Below are 21,880 nucleotides of genomic sequence, written 5' to 3' on the forward strand. Positions count from 1 at the left end.
CCAGGCTTCCCCATCCCTGGGATTCTCCAGGCAAGAGCACTGGAGAGGGTTGCCATTTCCTTCTCCAATGCATGAAAGTGAAAAGTGAAAGTGAAGTCGCTCAGTCGTGTCCGACTCTTCGCGACCCCATGGACTGCAGCCTACCAGGCTCCTCCATCCATGGGATTTTCCAGGCAAGAGTACTGGAGTGGGGTGCCATTGCCGTCTACGCAGAGAAAGACAAATATCATATAATATCACTTATATATAGAATCTAATTTAAATGAGGCAAATGCACTTATTTATAAAACATAAACACAAATTTTGAAAACAAACTTATGGTTAACAAAGGTGAAACATGGCTGGGAGGGATAAATTAGGAGCCTGGGATTAATATTCACTACTATATATAGAATGAATAACCAGTGAGACCTACCATTATAGAATGAAGAACTCAATAGTCTATACTAATCTATATGGGAAAAGAATCTGAAAAAGATGAATATATGTATATGTATGACAGAATCACTTTACTGTACATCTGAAACTAACACAACATTGTAAATAAACTATATTCCAACAAAATTAAGAAAAAAGTGAGTCAGAATATTTGAAATAACACTTGGGATATGCCAAGACATGTTCTTTTCACTAATGTAAAAATATTAAAGCGTAGAAAGGGGAAATGAGCGTCATTTCAACAACAACAAAAAACAGTTGAGAGAGAAAAGTGACTTTCTACCCAGCAACTAGGAAGGGGCAGCCTCCCAAAATCTGAGCACGGTCTTTCAGCACAGAGAAAGCGGGCACCACCTTCACCTCTGGGTGCCCAGTACCTGGTTCATGAGAGGGTGTGGAGCACCGAGTGTGAATGAGCACCCTCTGTCTGCCAAGGATGGTTCTGTGAACTAGCAAGAGAGCCAATCATAGAAAATTCAGGAAGTGGCCTTGCAGAAGGTCAGGAAGAGGGAGCTAGGATAATGAGCAAGGTGTCCAAGTGTGGGTTGTCATTGCCGAAGAAGGGAGAATCCTGGTGGGAACAAAGCCGGCAGGCACTGTCGCAGTGATGCCCACAAGCCCAGAGGGTGCCTTGTGATCAGTGAACCTTCCTTGGCAAGGAGGCACTTGTTTATGCCCTAGTTCCTAGTGATGAGAAGATGCCGCAGGTCCCACAGGGCATCAGAAATGCCTCGTCCTGGGCTTAATGGGGCATCTTGGGATGTGAGGGTCTCCTGTAAATACTGCTAAGTCCTGTTTGTCAATCTGCTGAAAAATCAGAGGAGCTCAGTCTCATGTATATAGCCATTGGAAATGCATTCAACAGAAAACTGCTACGACCTTTCTCGAAACACAGTTGAAAAATCATCCTACTGTATTTTGCATGTCAGCCACATGCCTGGTCTTCATATCTTGATTTATTTTATTCTCTTTGGTCTACACTGATCACAGAAGGTCAGTGTGTGGAGATGCCCATTTTTCACGTGGAAAGCTGCTCTTACAAGGGATGATGTCACTTGCCCAAGAAGGCAAGTGATTGAACTGTTTTGCTGGCTGTCCCTCCAGGTACTAGACGGCTCTGCGTTGCTCTGACCTTCAGAGTATTTACTCCATCCATCCTCGGCCATGATGTCAGTCTGACTTATAGATCAACCTGGCCTTGACAGTGATAGAGAAAGGGCTGGTGCAGCAAATAAAAACAGAAAGGCACTTGCACACAAGGATCATTTCTGTTTAAAAACCACATCAATTTGAATCCAACAGGTCTAAATAGGGCTGCATTGAGCCAGTAATTTTATTTCCTTCAGGATGAAGTGCCAATCTGAGCAGCTGTGGAAACAACCTGGGATCTTACATTTCTTGTTTTTTTCCTCCCTCCTCTGAAGCGACAAGGCAGGTGTGGAGCATCACTGTGCATGGGGTGGCGGCAGTGACCGTTTGTCCCTGTTTCAGAGGGACAGTTTGAGCCAGCTGGGGACATTGCACAAGGCACTCAAGCTGTTTCCCTTTGCTGGTTGAGCTCATTTTAAAAATCATTTTCTTGCTTCCTTTAGCAATCACATTAGTTCAGTTTCTCAATAGAGCGTTACAGAAAACTTACCTTTTGCTAGGAAGTGGGTGCGTTTAAAATTAGGTATTTATTCATTTTGGGTTGCACCGAGTCTTTGTTGCTGTGCGGGCTTCAGTTGCGGTGAGCGGAGGCTGCTCTGCCGTGCGGTGCGCAGGCTTCTCATCGTGGTGGCTTCTCGGTGCAGAGCACAAGCTCCAGGTGTGCCGGCTCTGGTGGTCGCAGCAGGCGCAGTCATCGCGGCTCTCAGGCTCTGCAGCGTGGGCTCTGTAGCTGTGGCACGCAGGCCCCGTTGCCCCGCAGCATGTGAAATACTCCCAGACCAGGGGCCGAGCTTGTGCTTCCTGCATTGGCAGGCAGACTCCCATCCTCTGTGCCACCAGGGACGTCTGAAATGGGTGCATTTCGTTCATTCACTGGAGACTTCTCTTTCTAGATGTCATACAGACAGATCTGAGGATGGGTCCACACAGTACCTCCTCATAGAAACCGACGGGACACCTGCCTCCTCCTCTTTGCACCTTGGTCTCCTTATCTGTGATGAGGACTTACTCCAGCAATTTTCTGAAAGGGCTAAGGAAAGAAACACATTTGAAAAAATATGTTGGAAGCTGTGAAATACCACTTGTTTGGCCATTATTATGAACACATAATGATTGCTTTATATAAATATTAATGTTATTGATTTTAGAAGATTTCTATATTTCTCAAACCGTGCAGTTTAAGTGATTTGGAGGAACTCGCCCATTTTTCTCTCCATAGTAATCCTGATCAGTGGACACGAGAAGATCCTGAAATTCAACTGAACTCTGAGTCAGTGTTTAGGGATTAGGGTACATTTAGAACCGATTCTAGTATTCTTGCCTGGGGAATCCCATGAACAAAGTAGCCTGTGTAGGGTCATGGACAGAGGAGCTTGTATAGGATCACCAAGAGTCGGACATGTCTGAGCACACACGCACAGAATATATCAGAGGACATGGAGTTGAACAGGTTCCTTAATAAACTGGATGTCTAGTATAATAACATATTTATCTAAAGTAAAAGACAGATTTTCCTTCATATCCTGTGTGATATGAAAGCCACACTTTCAGGAGAGAGAGATTCTGTGGGCACTAGGGCGTCTCTGGAGAAGAAAGGGCAATTTCTGTCTTTATCTCTGTGTTATTATTTCTCGGAGAGGGAGATTAAGGAAGACATTATGGAGGAAGGGGTGTGTAAGCAGGAGAAGAATTTCGCAGGTACTAATTTCTAGCCAGGGGCTTCCCTGGTGACTCAGATGGTAAAGAATTTGCCTGCAATGTGAGAGACCCAAGTTCGATCCCAGCATTGAGAAGATCCCCTGGAGAAGAGAATGTCAGCCCACTCCAGTATTCTTGCCTGGAGAATTCCGTGGGCAGAGGAGCCTGGTGGGCTGCTATCCATAGGGTTGCACAGAGGTGGACACAAATGAGCCACTAACACTTTCTCACTTTCACTGTCCAGCCAAGGAGCACTGCCCATGTGATGGCAAGTGATTTCGCTAAGATCTTACAACTTATAAAGGATTGAACAACGTTCTTTCTGAGATTTGGTGACCATAAATCTTCCACAATGGAGTCGTGTTCATCTGTAGACCTTGGTCTTTGGGAATTGAAATGCAGTTTGGGGCCATTGCTAGACTTGAGCTAGACTGCCAGCCCAGGAGGCTGAGGATCCAGGGCAGGACGGGAGTTCATGGGCTTCTACTGGTTCTTGTTTTGCAGACAGCAGCAGCCCACACTCAGCCTGCGTCCACGACAGCACCATGCGCAGCCGGGTCTTCCAGATCTTATACAGGAATGAGGAGGTGCCCATCAATGATGCCGTGATCTTCCGAGCTCATCTACTCTTAGATGGTGAAAGGGTAAGTCCCGAGCCTACCGCCAGCCACAAGTGCTGGGTCCTCCTGCGCCTTTTGTACCCACTGCTAGGAGCCTGCCGAGTCGCTTCAGTTACGCTGACTCTTTGCAACCGTATGGACTGTAGCCCGCCAGGCTCCTCTGTCCATGGGATTCTCCAGGCAAGAATACTGGAGCGGGTTGCCATGCCCTCCTCCAGGGGAATCTTCCTGACCCAGGGATCAAACCCGTGTCTCTTATGTTTCTTTTATTGACAGGTGATTTGTTTACCACTGTGCCACCTGAGAAGCCCCATTGCTAGGAGAATGGGGTGCAAGGAAGATGCTCTAGGTTTGTTCTGAAATCTGACAGATCAGGACTCGGGATTTTAGAGCATTCCTGCACTTCCTGAGTTAGTCAGTCTTGTACTCATGCTTTTGTTCATTTACTTGCTTATTTCACATACCGAGTGAAACCTGTGGACTAACTTGCTGGGCCTCTGTCAGTGGGTCAATCAGCAAGTGTTTGCTGAGTACCTACTTTGTGAAGGGATGTGGGGTGGGCCCTCAGATGATGGGCAGGGCTGAAGAAGGCACCAGGAGTACTCCCTGAAAGGATGGATGCTTCATCAGAAAAAAGACATACAGACAGACGCTGGTAGCTAGAGAAGACTCTTGGGAGTCCCTCAGGCTACAAGGAGATCAAACCAGTCAATCTTAAGGGGAATCAACCCTGAATATTCATGGGAAGGACTGATGCTGAAGCTGAAGCTCCAACACTTTGGCCACCTAATGTGAAGAGCTGACTTATTGGAAAAACCCCTGATGTTGGGAAAGATTGAAGGCAAAAGGAGAAGGGGGTGGCAGAGGATGAGATGGTTAGATAGCATCACTGACTCAATGGGCATAAATTTGAGCAATCTGCAGGCGACAGTGAAGGACAGAGGAGCCTAGCGTGCTGCGGTCCATGGGGCTGCAGAGTCAGACACGACTTAAGTGACTGAACAGCAACAACTAGTAGCTGAAATGTGCTGTGCCAGCTGCACCTGCAGATGAGCACAGGGCACTGAGGATGGAGACGAACTCTGCAGGAAGACATTAATGCCTTCACAAAGAAGCTGGCTTTGAGATGCCAGGACTAAGACTTCATCAGACTGAGAGAAAGATGAAGGGCATCCTGTACAGGGGAACAGTACAAGTCAAAGCCCAGAGGCCTTGGAGCCAGGCATCCCTGGAGGAGGGTGCAGCTAGAACAGAGGCCCTGAGGTAGGAATGGGGAGGTGGTGAGGAATCCTGTGGTTACTAAATCCCAAGGTACCCAGCCATCATCCCTGGTTGCTCTTCCTAAGTTCTCCCCACACCTTTGTAAATCAACTCTGTTTAATGAACTGAATCCATCGTCTACTTCTTTCCTGGACTCTGGTGGGTACAGGCCATTTAGGAAAAGATATGGAGGTGGTTTTGGGGGTTCAGGGACTCCCAGTTAGGCTGCATGCCCAAGCTCAGCGTCCCCGAATTCTACTAAGAGAAGGTCACTTGACTTCTCATGGGCCATTGCCCTTTGGCACATTGATCTCAGAGAGCTTCCTAGGCAGAATGGTTATAATTGGAGGCTGGGTTTTGGACATGACTCAGGCTCTCAGTCATTATTCCATCTGAATTCCATCAGACTCTCTTTCCTGCCCCTATGAGTTCAAATCTTTTCAAGGTTTGCACTCAACATTCAGGTTGAGATCACATGAGGTTGCCACAAGCCATGTTCTGAGCATGAACAGGGCATGTTTGCCAGCGCTGAGTCCTGTGTTCATTTTGTACAAGATGTTGTTCCTATGGAACATTGTGTTTTCTTCTGCGTGGAAAATCACTTATCTTTAGAAGCTAATAATTTATTATTGTGTTGGGGTTAATCTTTATGGCAGCAAACAGTGTTATCATTAATCATTGCATCTGGATGAGTGACAATTAGAGTTAATTGGATACGTTCATAAAAGCTATATCTCTGGAATGGATGTATTAGCTCTAGGGAATGTCTGTTTATGGTAGCCAAAGCATTGCGAATGGCCAAGAGGCCAGAGTTCGTGGTCACACATGCACACAGTCCTGGGTGTGAGCAGTCGGCGTGTACAGTGCTGACACAGTCAGCACACAATTGCATGTGCTACCGTAAGTGCAGAATGGCCTTTCTTCACACACTTTTATGTGCATGTTCTTACATAGTTACACAAAAGCAGTGATCTATGGAGTAAGTGTGGGCTTCCCCGCTGAGTGGGCACAGTGGTAAAGAATCTGCCTGCGGTACAGGAGCCACTGGAAACTCGGGTTCAACCTTTGGGTTGGGAAGATCCCCTGGAGGAGGGCATGGCAACCCACTCCAGTGTTCTTGCCTGCAGAATCCCATGGACAGAGAAGCCTGGCGGGCTATAGTCCATGAGGTTGCAAAAGAATCAGACACGACTTAGCAACTTAGCATGTAGGCAAGGAGTAAGCATAATCATTTTACCCCCAATTTACAGATGAAAAACAAACTTAGGTTGGTTGGCCCAAGGTCACATAGATGCTAAAAGACAGAGCAAGATCTGCACCCATGTAGCTTGGCTTCCAAAGCTGCTTTCTTATCCCCTCAGCTGTGGTACAGCTCAGAAAAGAGGTTCATATGGGAAGAGAAGATACAAGACTTACTGTTATAAGTAGAGGTGAAATCAGTTACCTTAGACTGTACAATCCACAACACAGGTTAGACTGAGGGGAAAGACTGAGGAAGTGAGGAACCCTTGGCTAAATCTGGGCTTTGGACCCACTAACTAGTTAAGCCTTGGAAGTGACTTTCCTGCACTGAGTCTCAATTTCTTCATTTGTAAGTGGGGAAAATATGTCTTATTTCAGTTATTTCCACCTTAAATAAGATAGTGTATGGCAGTGGTACGCGTCCTATGTAGTGTCCGCTACATAGTAACTCTTCTGTAAATCCTGACTAGGTTATTGTTTCTACCTCTGTATAAAACTGACTCCTGGTGCTAGAAAGTCACCCACCTGGGAAGTTGGGGTTAACAGATGTAAGCTACTATATATAGGATGGATAAACAACAAGGTCCTGCTGTATACACAGAGAACTATTTCAATAAGCTATGATAAACTGTAATGAAAAAAATGTAAAAAAAAAAGGATATACGTATACACATTCTTTTTATTTTTTTACTTATATTGTACTTATATAGTCTTTACACATATATGTATGTACCCTTACATTCTTTTAAAATGTTTTTATGTTCTTTATATATTTATGTGTATATACACACACATATTTTATATATATATATATATATATATATATACACACACACACATAACTGAATCACCTTGCTAAGTAGCAGAAATTAACACAACATTGTAAGTTAGCTCTTCTTCAATTAAACGAAAAAACACCCTTGAAAGGAAGCCATCTCTTTAACCAGAATAAGGCAGGGCAATGGAAGGGCAAGTTTGTGTGTGTGTGTATGTGTGTACACATGTGCATGTAAGTGTGTGTGTTTGGAGAGAGAGGCAGGTAATGAAATGAGAGAAGTGAATGGTTCAAGAAACCAGTGACTGCCTTCTGGAGCATCTTGCAATTAAAGATGTATTGGGATCTCAGTGAAGTCATAGCCAGGCTCCATCTAGCGACAGCTGATCCTGCTCCTGAATTTCTCTCTTTGCTCCAAAGAGCCTTGCAGCAAGTTTAAAACTGGAGCCTACCGTGAATTTTTGTTCAGTAGGCAAATGCATGCTCGGAGGTGGTTAGGAGGGCTGGTTTTGCCAGTCTCACTCCCCAGGAGCTGGTGACAAGAGGCTGAGTTGCTTGGGTTGTGTATATAAAGCGGGGTGCATGATTATGCAAAACAAAGCTAAGAGAGGAAGTTATTCATAGCTCTCGGATTCAGCAAAATGTGAACTTTGAAATACTTAATTTTTTTTCACAAATTTTAAAACCCTGGGAAGCTAAAGATAAATTCCATCCATATGTCTCTGCCTGAGTTATGCTTAACCAGGAACATGCTTCCGAAGAGGCTTTTGGGTAGGAGACTTCCATCCCTGCAGAATGAGGGCATTCTTGTAAAGAAACAGAACCCAGAGGTGGGGGTGGAGAAGAGATGCATTTATTCATGAATGCTCTCTACAGGGGGGACATTGTTCCTGGAGCTGTGGATCCAGAACGGATTAAGCCTAGTCTGTCCCTTAATGATACCAGATTACAGGGGACACTAGGCAAGAAAATGGCCAGAGGGGTTTAGCCACAGGCAGATGGAGTTTCTCAGTGAGTCCCCAGAGCCAAGTGGAGCTTCTGAATGCCAGCTCAGCGTGGCCAGATCCGGGGATTGTTTTTTCAGAAGCTGGAAACCTGCGATGGAAATGTGAAACTGCCTGTTTTCTGCTTGTTCAAACAAGTGTTTTCTGCTTGTTCAAAACACAGTAAGAAGTGCGATGAGGACAAAACAGGTGTCCGCAGCTAATATTGTTGCTGTTGTTCAGTCGCTAAGTCATGTCTGACGCTTGGCAAACCCGTGGACTGCAGCATACCAGGCTCCTCCGTCCTCCCCTATCTCCTGGAGTTTGCTCAAATTCATGTCCATTGAGAAGTTAATATTGGGTTGGCTAAAAAGTTTGTTTGGGTTTTTATGTACCACGTTATGAACTTCTTGGCCAACCCGATATTTGTCTCATGGGCTTGTAACCCCAAAGTTATAAAGCTGAGGCCATTTTATAGGAAGCATTGAATGCTAAGACAGAAAACAACAACAACGGGGTTTTGCAGTTCACAGAGGAGAATGGTCCCATCCAGCCTGAGGGTGAGGAGGAGACGACCCCAGTCCCGGGTGTGTGGTACTTACCTGGGTTTCCTGAATGGGGGCATCAATGAGATCTGGTTTTTAGCAAGTGACTCCTGGGGTCACCATCTTTTAGATGTACGTGAGAAGTTGGCAAGTAGAACAAATAGGTTCCCGTGCTAGTTAATGAATACGGTTTTCTAAAAGCTGAGAATGGAAACAGTCATGGGTAGGATGTGAAATGCTGAAGTGTTCTGAAAGCATAAAAGGTTAAATAAAATAGATTGCAAGACAAAAATTCAGGATCCGCTTTCTTGTGAAGCTGAGTTGCCTTGGGAAGTGACTTTATTTCCTCCTCCGAACCTGAAGGATAGCACCAGCCCCTCGAAGGGGCCACAGATAATGCCACCTCCATCATTTTTCCAACTCTAGCCAAGTGGGGTTTCCTCTGTGGAAATTCCCTGCTTTCACCTTTCCAAAGCAGGTGCCAGAGAATGCTTCGCCTCTGCTTCTGAAGATTCCAGATCAAATCTCTTTGGGAAATAAGTTTCTCAACCGTCCTGCAAGCTAGAAAACTGACTTAACATTTGTTTTCCTGTAAATTGACTTTTCCCAAAATCTGACTACATAAATCCCTTCTGTTTTCCATGTAATACAGATGTCCTGTGCCACCAGAATTCCATAGAACATGGAAATTCCACTTTACACATAAATGATATTTATTTTGCAATGAGCTTTTTTTTTTTTTAACTTTGGGAAATTGACCACCTCAGTGTTTCCTCTCGACCAGATCTGACTCCTGCAATCCTTAAACGTTGTTTCTCTTCCAGGTGGAAGAAGCGGTAAGTGAAGTCGATTTCCAGCTCAAGGTGGATTTGCACTTTACGGACAGTGAGCAACAGTGAGTGTCCTGGGAATCCTTCAAGCGTGATGGTACAATTTCCTTTGCTCAGCCTTTCTCCAACTCTAGGGTATCTTGATAGCCATGAACCTCAGAACCTCGCTTAGAAACCTGGTTCCTGATCAGCTGAAGAAACGTGGACAAGGAATATGTATGTGGTAATTTCAAGCTGTGTGCCTTTTAGGCAGCTTGCTCAGCGGCTGCAGGCACAGACAACTCCTGACTTCCCAGCCTTATTCACTAGCACCTTCTTATCTCCAGCACTCACCCCCATACACTTGCAATGCAGTATTAATTAGGTCTTTAGATTAATGACCCTATAAGCCGACAAACCTCAAGGCCCTTTCTGAATCAGAGGAGATTCTGCCAGGATCCTCATCTTGACACTGAATTTTTGCTTTATGTTTCAACTCTCTGAAAATCCACTGATGTATAACCTACTGATTCAGTAAGGAAGCAACCCTCCTTTTATTCATAACTGCTTCCTTTAAGCTTGTTCTGTGGCCTCTTCCTTCTACCTTAGAGGTGAAACAGTCATGTCATACCCGTTCTTTCATGTCATGCATAGTTCTTTTTTCAGTTATGAAAAAGTCCAGTAGAATGTATTCCCCAAACTCGATCATTCAACATGTAATTTCTTTTCATCGCACTGCCTCTTGGCTCCACTGCACCCCAGCTCCGAGATGTCTCAAGGTGGGAAACTCCCACTGTGGCAAAAGGGTTTGCGGAGCCTCTTTTACAGCTTCCTGCCTCCTTCCCCATGGGTTGTGTGGGCCTCTCAGGGTCAGGCACAAAGAGGAGGGAGGAGATTGCAGATGGCGCCGGGGGTCTTGCTTCATGGGTTCAGTTGCAGGCAGGACACTTCACAGGGTAGGTGCTGGGTCACTGCTTTATCTACTCTTGGGGTGTGCTTGTGACTCCTTGGAGCTATGCCCTTTAACTGGTTCCCCTCTCCTCCAACCCCTTCAGTTCTTTGAAATAATGATGCCTCTTATGGTTGGGTCGTTCACTCCTTGCCAGAAGCTCTTTTGGCAGATTCTTCTCTGGGGACTGCACATCTGGCTGTTTCTTGGATAATGATCACAGCACTTTCATCCTCATCTCACGCTGGTGGGGACTCCCACCCCATTGTGGTTCACTCTTCCTTGGCTGTCCCAGCTACCCTCAGCTTCTCTCCTGAGAACCTTTGCAGGATACATCAGGCACCAGGACCTATGTTCCTTCGAATCTAGGGGACACAGGGCATGCCCCCTTGAAGACGCCCCTGATTAGGCTTACGGTGAAGATGGAGGTGCTTCTTTTCCATTCGTCTTATTAGCACAATCTCAGCACAGTCTGACCACTTTCTGCAAATTAATCCTCACTTCAGAACTCCACAACCTCTTCAGCAAATGCTTCACCTTCTCCAGTGGGAAATAGGAGATCAGGTGGCCAAGGGGCTGATGCTGGTGGAACGATTCCCAAACTCTTCAAATTTCAGTCTCTGTTAGAGCTTTGCTTCCCTTCTTTGCATCCCCTCAGGGATGCCTTCCCATCCCTGAGATGTGTCTGATTGTTAAAGGAGTTTTCATAACATGGGGCATTGAATTAGAGGGACTGTGACTAAAATATCGGAAACCTGACTGTGTCTCTGCTTTGAGAATAGACACCTGCTGATGCATATGTAGATGGTAATGCCGTGGCTTGGCTGGCAGGAGGACCTGTCCACGGGCTTGCCACTGGATCTGTGCTCAGCATCACAGATTCCTCACGCTTGTCTTTATCTGCACCCCAAGCCCTCTGGCCACCTGCTTCTCTCATCACTTCTGCTTACCTTTTGGAGGGATCGTGGATGCTTGAGAAATCTTCTCTTCCTCACCCCATCCCCAGGACTTATTGTTCTAGCACCATGTGGAACTCAGAAGCCCCATATGAAGCTGGCCTTCTTTCTAAGCTATAAACTCAGAAGTGAAGTCCTTGTCTCTATTGTTCTCATGTTCCCTCTCAATTATCTAGGATTTCTATCATTCACTCATTTTATTAATTTCATTAAGACCCCCTGATCTATATTCTTACACTCTTCCTTCAGAGGTGTTCATCCATAGCTCCCTGGCACACCTTTCCATTGGATCACAGAACCTTGTCACTGATCCTAAACTCAGCCTAGAAGCCATCCCCTACCCAGCCCTCCAGGGTGGGAAATGATCAGGTATTACCTTGTTGCCATCAGAATAGTAGTTAACCGAGAGGCTGCATGCCAGGGACTGGCCCAAAGCAAATGTAACTCAGCAATGGGCTCTGAGCTCCTTGACTATGAGACACTGGGTGCATTTCGGTACTTTTCTCAATCTCAGACAGGCCTCATTACAGGTTCTGTACTTCATGGGTCTGTCATGAGGATTAAGAGAGGGAATATCTAAGCTGGGCCAAGCGCGGGGCCCAGGGATCAGTGTCGTCTTCCTCTCTGTGGCTTCCTAGATGCGTGTGGGGCAAATTTCCGTGTGTCACTTCCTCCCTATAGCACACAGCCCTTAATAACCATCAGAGCAGAGTGTTTTCTTGGAGTATAAGATTAGCTAAGAGGAACAGGAAGCCAGAGGCCGGGCAGGACTTGAAAATGCCATATTTTTTAATTTTCATAAATTGGGTTTAGGCATGACAAAGCATCTCTATTACATCCTGGGGGTAGACTTCAGGCTTTGAAACATGACCCAGCCAGTCAGCTTCTTTTGGAGCCATTTAGGCCTGAGCAGGATCAAAACAGAGGAGCATGCCAGGTGATGCCAGGGGCACAAGGGCTCTGAATGTCCACCCCATCAGTGGTTCTCAGGGGACAATTGTGTCCCCCAAGGCAATTTGGCCAAATCTGGAGACATTTTCTCATTATTTAAAAGTTTTTTTTTTTCACATTTTAATTTTTTTGGCTGTGCCATACAGCGTGCATGCAGGACCTTAGTTCCCTGAGCAGGAATCAAACCCGAACCCATGTCCCCTGCACTGGGAGCTCAGAGTCTTAACCACCGGATGGCCAGGAGGTCCCTCTGGGGACATTTCTGATTGTCACTCTGGGCAGGGGGTGGGTGCTCCTGGCTTCTAGTGGGTAGGGTCCAGGGATAGTCCTGAACATCCCATGATGCATAGGATTGCACCCCACTCCCCAGCAGAGCATTGTTCAGCTCCCAAGGGTCTGTATCACTGAGGCTGGGAAACCTGCTCTAGCCTGACCTCGCATTTGCAACTGCTGCTCTGCAAAGGCCCATGAGCACGTGCTTGCACAGGGGTGGGGAGCTCACTTCTCCCCGACAGATCCCACCCTGTCCTGGACAGTCCTGCCTGTCAGGACATCCCTCTTTACTTCAAGGTACACGTCACCCCTGTGTGCCTTCCCTCAGTTGCTCTCAGGTTCAGTCCTTGGAGCTGCACAGACACACAAGACTCTTTGCGCCATCTCTTCCCCTCCAGTTAAACACCAGGGCTCTTTCTCTGAGTTTTGCGTTTGTTTGATTTTTTGGGTTGGTTTTTAGTTCCTTTATAAGAACCTAAGCATTTGCTTCTCAGTGCCATCCAGTTCATCTCTGTTTTCTCCCACCTTGTTGTTTTATTGTTCTTTCGCTCAGTCGTGACTCTTTGTAGCCCCATGGGCTGCAGCACACCAAGCTTCCCTGTCCTTCACTCTCTCCTGAAGTTTGCTCAGACTCCTGTACATTGAGTCAGTGATGCCATCCGACCATCTCACCCTCTGTCGCCCCCCTCCTCCTCTTGCCCTCAATCTTTCCCACCCTAAGCCTGGGTGGGAAAGATTGAAGGCAGTTCAGTCCTTTCCTATATTGCTGCTACTGGTGCTAAGTCACTTCAGTCGTGTCCCACTCTGTGCGACCCCATAGACAGCAGCCCACCAGGCTCCCCCGTCCCTGGGATTCTCCAGGCAAGAACACTGGAGTGGGTTGCCATTTCCTTCTCCAATGCATGAAAGTGAAGTCGCTCAGTCGTGTCCAACTCTTCACGACCCCATGGACTGCAGCCTACCAGGCTCCTCCATCCATGGGATTTTCCAGGCAAGAGTACTGGAGTGGGGTGCCATTCCTATATTGAGACCCCCCAAATAACTGAATTCTGTCTCCATCAGTTACAAAACACTAGAGAGAAGGTACGGGGAATCCTGGATGAAACTGATCAGACTCGATTGCTCTTTGGAGGTCATTTATTCATTCAGTCACATATCCCTTTTGATAAACAAATATCTGACAGATTTCTGCTGTGTGCCCAATTCTGTGTTTGGTGTTAGGGATTCAGCAGTGACTTAGTCACAGTTCTTGCCTTTAAGAGGTAGGACTCTTGTGGAAAACACAGTGGTAGCAAGGAAGTGCTGTGCTGGGGGCCCATGGGGGAAATACAAGAGCACGCTGGGGCATGGGAGTCCAGGAGGGCTTCACTGCTGGGCCTGGAAAAGCATCTGGTCATCTTTCCATCACTGAGAGGTGAGCTCAGCATCCGTGATAGCAGAATGTGAGCCCAGCTCTGCAGCATAGCAGCTGTGTGGGGTCCTGGGGGTTGCTTTCCATCTCTGAGCCTCAGTTGCTTCATTTTCCCATCATGGCAAAAAAGTTTTTACCTAGTAGAGTTATTTGCAGGGAGGGATTGGATAAGCCAATGGGCGCACAGTGTTTGTGTGTGGGCAAGGTTGCCATGTGGACTCTCCTGGAGGCAGGGACATGCCACCACCACTCACATAAATCACTTGCCTGCCTTCCAGGCTGAGGGACATGGCCGGGGTCCCCGTGATCAGCAGCCGTGTGCTGGGCCTGCACTTCCACCCCCGGAGAGGCCTGCATCACCAGGTACCCGTCATGTTCGACTATTTCCACCTGTCGGTGATCTCGGTGACCATCCACGCCGCCCTGGTGGCCCTGCAGCAGCCGCTGATCAGGTATGAGGTTACACGTCCTGGGGTTCTGGGGGCAGGGTGGCCGCTTCGGGTTCCTTGTTACCTTGTTGCTTGAGTCTCCCGTGTGGCTGAGATGCTGAGAGCTGCCCAGAGAACATCAGCCCAGACCAGAGAAGCTCCCTTAGGCTGCAAATTTCAGCTCTGAGCCTCTCTGAGGGGCAGAGGAGAGGTGGACAGGGGCCTGGGGAGGACATGGATGGGGAACCTCAGAGCTGATTGGTTTCAACCTGTTGCCTTCAGCTGACCTGGCTTCTTTCTAACCGTGCCTTATTTGAAAAGTCGCCTAACATCTCTGAGATACACAGTCTCCGTCTCTAAGCCAGGACACTCATGGGGGTTGTCCACATAGGTTTCAGAGAGTCTCGCATGAGGACAGTGCCCGGCATGCAGTTTTCTGCCTCCTCCGGTGGCTGTTTGTCTAAGGGTAGGACCACCTGCGGAGAAGGCAATGGCACCCCACTCCAGTACTCTTGCCTGGAAAATCCCATGGATGGAGGAGCCTGGTAGGCTGCAGTCCATGGGGTCGCGAAGAGTCGGACACGACTGAGCGACTTCATTTTCACGCATTGGAGAAGGAAATGGCAACCCACTCCAGTGTTCTTGCCTGGAGAATCCCAGGGACGGGGGAGCCTGGTGGTCTGCTGTCTGTGGGGTCGCACAGAGTTGGACACAACTGAAGCGACTTAGCAGCAGCAGTAGCAGGACCACCTGAGTGGTCCCATGCTTTCTCTTCAGGGAATTGTCCCAGCATCTCCATGGCCTCAAGGTGCACTGAGGTTCTATGAATGCTGTAACAGAGGGACCGAACTGACAATAACGAGCATGTCCTATGATACCCAGGTATCTTCATCCAAAACGCCTGGCAGGACCAGAGGTGGCATCAGCTTGCTTCAAACCTCCCCCATGCGTAAGGGTTACACATGTGAGCAGAGAGATATTTAGGGATGGAATCTTGTATTCTGCAGTTTCTGGAAGGGAACTTTCCTGATGTCCCTTTTCAGGACATTTCTCAGTGCTGGGGGTTGAAATACAGGTTGGGGAGACTCCAGTCTCCATTCATGGCTGGGTAGGGCTCAGTGCCCTGATCCCCTGCTGGGGTCAGCGTGTAGGAAATAAGATTTTGGTGGGGTGATGTGACCACGCTGTGCTTCCCCGGTCACCATGCCCATCTGCTTGCCGAGCTCCGTCCTGGACTCTGCCTGCTAATGGGGCTATTTCAGCGCCTCTGCGTAGAAAGTTTAACCTTCTAACAGAAATAATTCTTTGCAAGTTTGTCTGCAGCCGCCTTGCCAGAGAGCGGCGCAGATAGAAATTCACCAGCAGAGTTGAGGCTTCTCCAGGGATGGGGGTAAAAATAGAGCTGCCTTCTGTTCTCTGCGTTCTGCAGGAAGGATTCCTGTGAGTTCACTCACAGTGGTTGGGAACCCTTTAAGATTATGGGAAATACCTGTCAAGTAGGGCAAGCTCCAGTTTTTCCAAAAAAAGCAGTTTTAGCATCAGTTGTTAAATCCAGCCAGGAAGAAGCAGGTGTGGAATGAAAATTTAACCTTAAAAGATCCTTCCCTGAAACAGACTCAGGTCTGTTTAGCCCTCAGTGTTTAACCCTCAACTGGGTACCACTGGAGTTCCTCTGAGAAGACTCAGCAGCTCAAGGTCACACTGAAGTCAATGATGAGTTATTCTAGTGACTAATTTGCAGTCGGTCCTCTGAATGTGCCATGAGCATCACAGCTCGTAACAAATTCCCCATTTCTACTGCAGTGTTCCATTTATCCACATTCTAGCTAAACTGTAGAGTTGCTTCAAATCTCAGTTCTAAACAATTCCAAGACATGATTCTATTAGAGTGGATTGTATCTGTGGTATTATCAACAATATCTATATAAATAGAATAATGGTTCTGTTAGCTTTTATGATTTTGTGGTATTATTGACAAGAACTTCTAGCATTTATTGAATCATTGCTCTTTGCCAGACACTGTGCTTACACTTGGCTAAACTCATGGGATCCTCAGACAACCCCACTGTTAAGGTGCTGGTATCAACCTTTTTGACTTATGAGGATACAGAGAGGTTTAAAACTTTCCCCATGGAGCTGGCAAGTGCTGCAGCTGGAATTTAAACCCTGGGAGGCCTCAGTGGGTAAAGAAGCCACCTGCAGCTGCAGGAGATGCAGGAGACAGGGGTTCAGTCCTTGGGTCGGGAAGACCCCCTGGAGGAGGGCATAGCAACCCACTCCAGTGTTCTTGCCTGAAGAATCCCGTAACAGAAGAGCCTGGCGGGCTGCAGTCCATGGGATCACAAGAGTCGGACATGACTTAGCAACTAAACCACCACCAACTCACATGGGCTTTTCTCATCTCCCTTGATCCTAAAATGGATGGTCGCCATCGCTCTGTGCTCGTTGATCTTGTGATGACTTGCAGAGCTGAGCAGGGTCTGTATTTTTGTCTGTGGAACAGATACAGAGTTTCTAACTAGTGTTGACACAGTGAAAATCTTTGACATCCAGGATGCTATGAAACTTCTGTGTGGTCATGTGTGGAGGTGGGTATTGTTTTCCCTTCTCCCGCAGAAGAACAGAGGTTCGGGAGGGGCCTAGGGGTTGAAGGACTTCACTCTGGGTTGGACCAATGACAGGAGTAGTTTAGGGCTCATACCGCATCAGATGGAGCCTCCCCTGTCTCTCTGATCAAGATCCCATGCTGCCTTCCCCTGTGGTTAAGTCACCGCTGCCTCCGTGCGTCTCATCAGGCAGGTTGTGGGCATTTATAGACATAGCGGGATGTGTGACATCCTTGGCCCCAAAGCTCATGTGCCAGTTACACCCACTCGTCCTGGCAGCATCCATAAATGTCCCCCCCAAGCATCCCTCGGGGGTGAGCTGTGGGGTCATGCTCAGTCGCTTCAATTGTGTCTGACTTCGTGCCATTTCATGAGCTGTAGCCCGCCAGGCTCCTCTGTCCATGGGGTTCTCCAGGCAAGAATATTGGAGTTGGATTGCCATGCCCTCCTCCAGGGGATTTTTCCTGACCCAGGGAATGAACCCACGTCTCTTGTGTCTCCTGCATTGATAGGCCGGTTCTTTACTTCTAGGACCACCTGCTCTCTCTTCTAAATGGCTTATCTCATAGGCTCCCCAGGAACAGTATCAAGGAGGCTGAATTAATGGCACCATCTTTTCCTTTACACCCTTTGACAAAAATTAGACACATTTTCAGTTCTTTCAATTCCCTTCTTTACAGTTTTACTCGCCCGGGAAGAGGCTCCTGGCTTGGGAAAGGCGGCCCAGACACAGGACCAGAGCAGTCTAGCCTTTCCCTGGAAAACCTGGTCTTCGGAGCTGGATACTGCAAGCCGACCTCCTCAGAGGTAACGTCTGCACAGGGACAGCAGCCCCAAGACTGCAGACCTCACTTGGCAGGCTGCGTCTGTTCTGTGAGACTTCTGTTCATTTCAGATGCCGCATATAGTGTTTCTTTGCTCCCTCCATCCTTATCTCTTGTTGACCCATCCGTTCCTTCTTTGGTTGGCTGCTACATTTATCAAACAAATTCCTAATGCCAGGCCCCAGAGTAGTTGCAGAGAGGAGGGTCTTCCCATGGTACCCCTGTCATATGGCCCCTTGAAAAATATGGTTCCATGGAGGTCATGGGACACGTTGTAAGGGGCTTCCCCTGGACCATGTGGAACCTCAAAAGCCCTTTGACCATAAGCTCATTTCAAAACCTGGGTCCATCCTTCATTTGCTCCCTTCTCTGAGCCTGTTTTCCCACCTGTAGAGTGGGGTTGCTGATACTTAATAACCTCACAGGTGAGTTTGTGTGTTCATTGCTGTAATAGGTAAAAGGTTCCATCCCTGCTCCAGACCCCCCAGGGCTTGACCAAGGCTTTATCGTGACCACATCACAGCCCAGCCTCGCCCTCTGTCCCATGCTGCTTCTCACTCCTGCATATGCTCTGCCTCTGAGACCTCCCCAGTAGACCCACCTGAAAATCCCCAGCTTAGACTCTGTTTTCCAGGGAACATGGTTTGGAACATCAGGGCATATCAGGGGTTGTAGATCAGTTCGATGCATCTTTGACGACACTTCCATCCCCAGACAGGGGCCTTTGCTGGGACCACAGGAGCACAGGGTATGACGGTGATCGGGTGTCTGCCCTGAAGGAACTCCTGGGTACCTGTCTGCACATCCTCGAAGGCCCCATTCAGACACCACCCCCCTCTGAGAAGCGCTCTCTGATCTCCTAGCAAGAAATTCTCCCTCCCAAATGCTTTCTCTACAGTCAACTCAAGGCATCTCTGTCTTTCCTCCACTGGGCTCCAGACAGCTGGGGACAGAGCCCAGTGCCTTCAACTCCACATCCTTAGGGCCTGGCACCATGCCCAGCACATGTGGTTAACCCTCAGGAAATGTGTGTTGGATGGATGACTGATCCAAGTACCTGGTCATGTTCATATAGAACTCTGAGCAGTGAGAGAGCTGAGTCACAGAGGGGTTCCTTGCCTTATACGATGGCAGACAGCGAGCAGGGGGAGAGCGAGGCATCGTCATGGACACCTGGATGGCAAGCAGGGGCCTTTCAGAGGCCCTGGACCTGGTGTGGGGCGGGGTGAGGAACAGCGTAGATCATCTCAGCCTGTCTGATTCTGTTACACCTGGAGAGGCGAAGCATCACCACAGCGATGAGGCAGAGAGAAGGCTATGCTTTCAAATATCTGCTCTGCTCAGTACTTTGTGATGTGGTGGACTATATTCACCCTGTAAAAATTCAGGCTCCTCCAGTTTAAAATGGGACAATACCTATATCTTAGAAAGGATTTTAGTACAGAAATAGGCTCACAGCGGGCACAAGATCTTTTTTTCCCCCCCATTCTTTTATTGGCTATTTTTGGGGATGTGTGTCAAAGAAGACATCTCTGTCTTTCACAAGAGTCAGATAAAATAGCTTATTGGTGGGTGCTCAGTGGTGAACTTGCTCACAGCTCAATGGGCTATTTTCAGGACCAGTTCCATTTGGGTCCCATCCGATTATGTGGGCTCAGAGCCCCGTGCCCATCCTTTGCCTTCCCTCCCACCCCCTGCAAGGCAAGGGCTGCCAAGCAAGGAATAAAATCCACTCCCCCGCCTCCCTCGCTGGCTGTGCCTTCAAGTCCCCGAGAAGCCCAGTGCATTAGCAAATAACATCACAATCCGTGGAGATTGCAGCATCAGCTGTAGCGATTAGGGAACAGGTGTTCCCATCTAAATAAGCCTTTGTGTGCAGAGCCATGTGCAGGAACTAGAGATTCACAGCAAAGTAAGGTCATTGGCATGAAAAATCCTCGGGGGGTGAGGGTTGCCATGACGTGACACGCCCCCTTCCCCAGGAGCCCAGGTGTCTCTGGTTCTGCAACCTTGCTCTTTCCTGCAGCATCTTAAGCAAAGAGGGCTTCAAATTTAGGGTTGAAGCTGGAGCTTGCATCCCCTTCCCCTCGCACCTCCAGAAACACCAGCAGCTTTGCCCCAGGGGAACTGTTTTCCCTCTCCCACTCATGGCTTATCTGTCAAAGAGGATACTAATGCCTGCCTCGCAGGGTTGCTGAGAAGATTAAATGAAATAAGCGTATAAAATCCTGCAGCGGAGAGCTTGGCACAAAAGTGCTCAATAAAATCCTCTGCTGGTCTTATTTTTCTTTGAGTTTATCCACATAATTAAATTGAATGTTACTCCAAGAGCCTCGTGTTGTCGTGTGGGAGGGATGTGGAGGGTCTTAGATGTTCCCTGTGCTTGGCTTCCGCTCCAGCCCGCTGTGTGACCCTGAGCCAGATAATGGCCCTCTCTGGGCCGTGGTTTCTCAATGTCTAGAAAGAGAATTGGATGAGATCACTCTGGAGGCCTCCTTTGGTCCTCGCTATGCTCTCTTATATTGTGATATCCTGATACTTCCTTGTACAACTGGGGACACTTGACGTGTGCCTGGTGTATTCAGATTCTCCACAGAAACAGAATCAATAGGATAATAAGATTACATGTGCACACGCACACACACACACACGTATAAAGAGACAGAGAGATAGACTTACTTTAAGGAATTGTCTCATGTGAATATGGAGGCCAGCAAGTCCAATTTCTGCAGATCAGGCTAGTAAGCTGGAGACCCAGGGCAGAGTTACAGTTTGAGTCCAAAGGCCATCTGTTGACCGAACGACCAACTTCTTTCTTCTTTAGAGTGGGAAGGATGGGTAATATGTGTGTCAGTCTTTTTTTTTTTAACACCTTCAACTTATTGGACGAGGCCCACCCATGGTGTGGTGAATAACCTTTACCCATGATTCAAATCATGATTTAAATGTGAATCTCCTCTGAAACATACTTTCACAGAAATGTTTAGAATAATGCTTGACTGTCTATCTGGGTACCATGGATGGGCCCTATGGACACATAAAATTGACCGTCAGTGCTCAGGGTCTGACAGACTCTACTTGAAGATCAGGAATCCAGTGACTCACAGTCGGGAGGAAGCCTTTTTTCCTCAGAAGCTGGGGTACACTCCCTTTCTTTTCACTGAAAGAAGTGGGGTCGCTCCACTGCCTGGGGGAGGAAGAGCCACACGGTGGAGAGACGCAGACATTAGGGCTCCCCTCATTCTCAGAGCTCTGCCTCCTTGGGCAGTGGGATCTGGGTGTCTGTTATTTTATCTGTTAGTCCCTTATTCAGCCCTCCACTCTGCTGGCCTCTGTGTGCCGCACGGACAAAAACGAAGAAAACTCAGTCCTTACCCTCAGTGGGTCATGAGATCTAGTGTGTGAGGCATAGGAGTAATTGAAATGTTTAAAATCCATGATTATGTGAAACGTATCAGTCAGTCAGTTCAGTTGCTCAGTCGTATCCAACTCTGAGACCCCATGAACTGCAGCATGCCAGGCCTCCCTGTCCATCACCAAAGAGTTTACTCAAGCTCATGTCCATCGTGTCGGGGATGCCATCCAACCATCTCATCCTTTGTCGTCCCCTTCTCCTCCCACCTTCAATCTTTCCCAGCACCAGGGTCTTTTTGAATGAGTCAGTTCTTTGCATCAGGTCGCCAAAGGATTGGAGTTTCAGCTTCAGCATCAGTCCTTCCAATGAATATTCAGCACTGATTTCCTTTAGGATTGACTGGTTGGATCTCCTTGCAGTCCAGGGGACTCTCAAGAGTCTTCTCCAACACCACAATTCAACAGCATCAATTCTTTGGCACTCAGCTTTCTTTATGGTCCAACTCTTACATCCATACATGACTACTGGAAAAACCATAGCTTTGACTAGACAGACCTTTGTTGGCAAAGTAATATCTCTGCCTTTTAGTATGTTGTCTATGTTGGTCA

At 47.7% G+C, this 21,880-nt stretch overlaps 1 protein-coding gene across 2 annotated transcripts in view; it reads left to right on the forward strand.

The window, feature by feature from the left end:
* The window catches only part of FAM135B (family with sequence similarity 135 member B), a 272,851-nt gene that overhangs the window by 171,152 nt on the left and 79,819 nt on the right, over positions 1–21,880 (forward strand). For both annotated transcript variants that reach the window (XM_027972869.3, XM_060419990.1), the window contains exons 4-7: positions 3,790–3,929; positions 9,535–9,605; positions 14,338–14,511; positions 17,774–17,900. In XM_027972869.3, coding sequence (XP_027828670.2) covers positions 3,790–3,929; positions 9,535–9,605; positions 14,338–14,511; positions 17,774–17,900 — 512 coding nt within the window. The remainder of the gene's footprint in view (positions 1–3,789; positions 3,930–9,534; positions 9,606–14,337; positions 14,512–17,773; positions 17,901–21,880) is intronic.

This window comes from Ovis aries, chromosome 9 (genome assembly GCF_016772045.2).
Source record: "Ovis aries strain OAR_USU_Benz2616 breed Rambouillet chromosome 9, ARS-UI_Ramb_v3.0, whole genome shotgun sequence".
Lineage (NCBI taxonomy): Eukaryota > Metazoa > Chordata > Mammalia > Artiodactyla > Bovidae > Ovis > Ovis aries.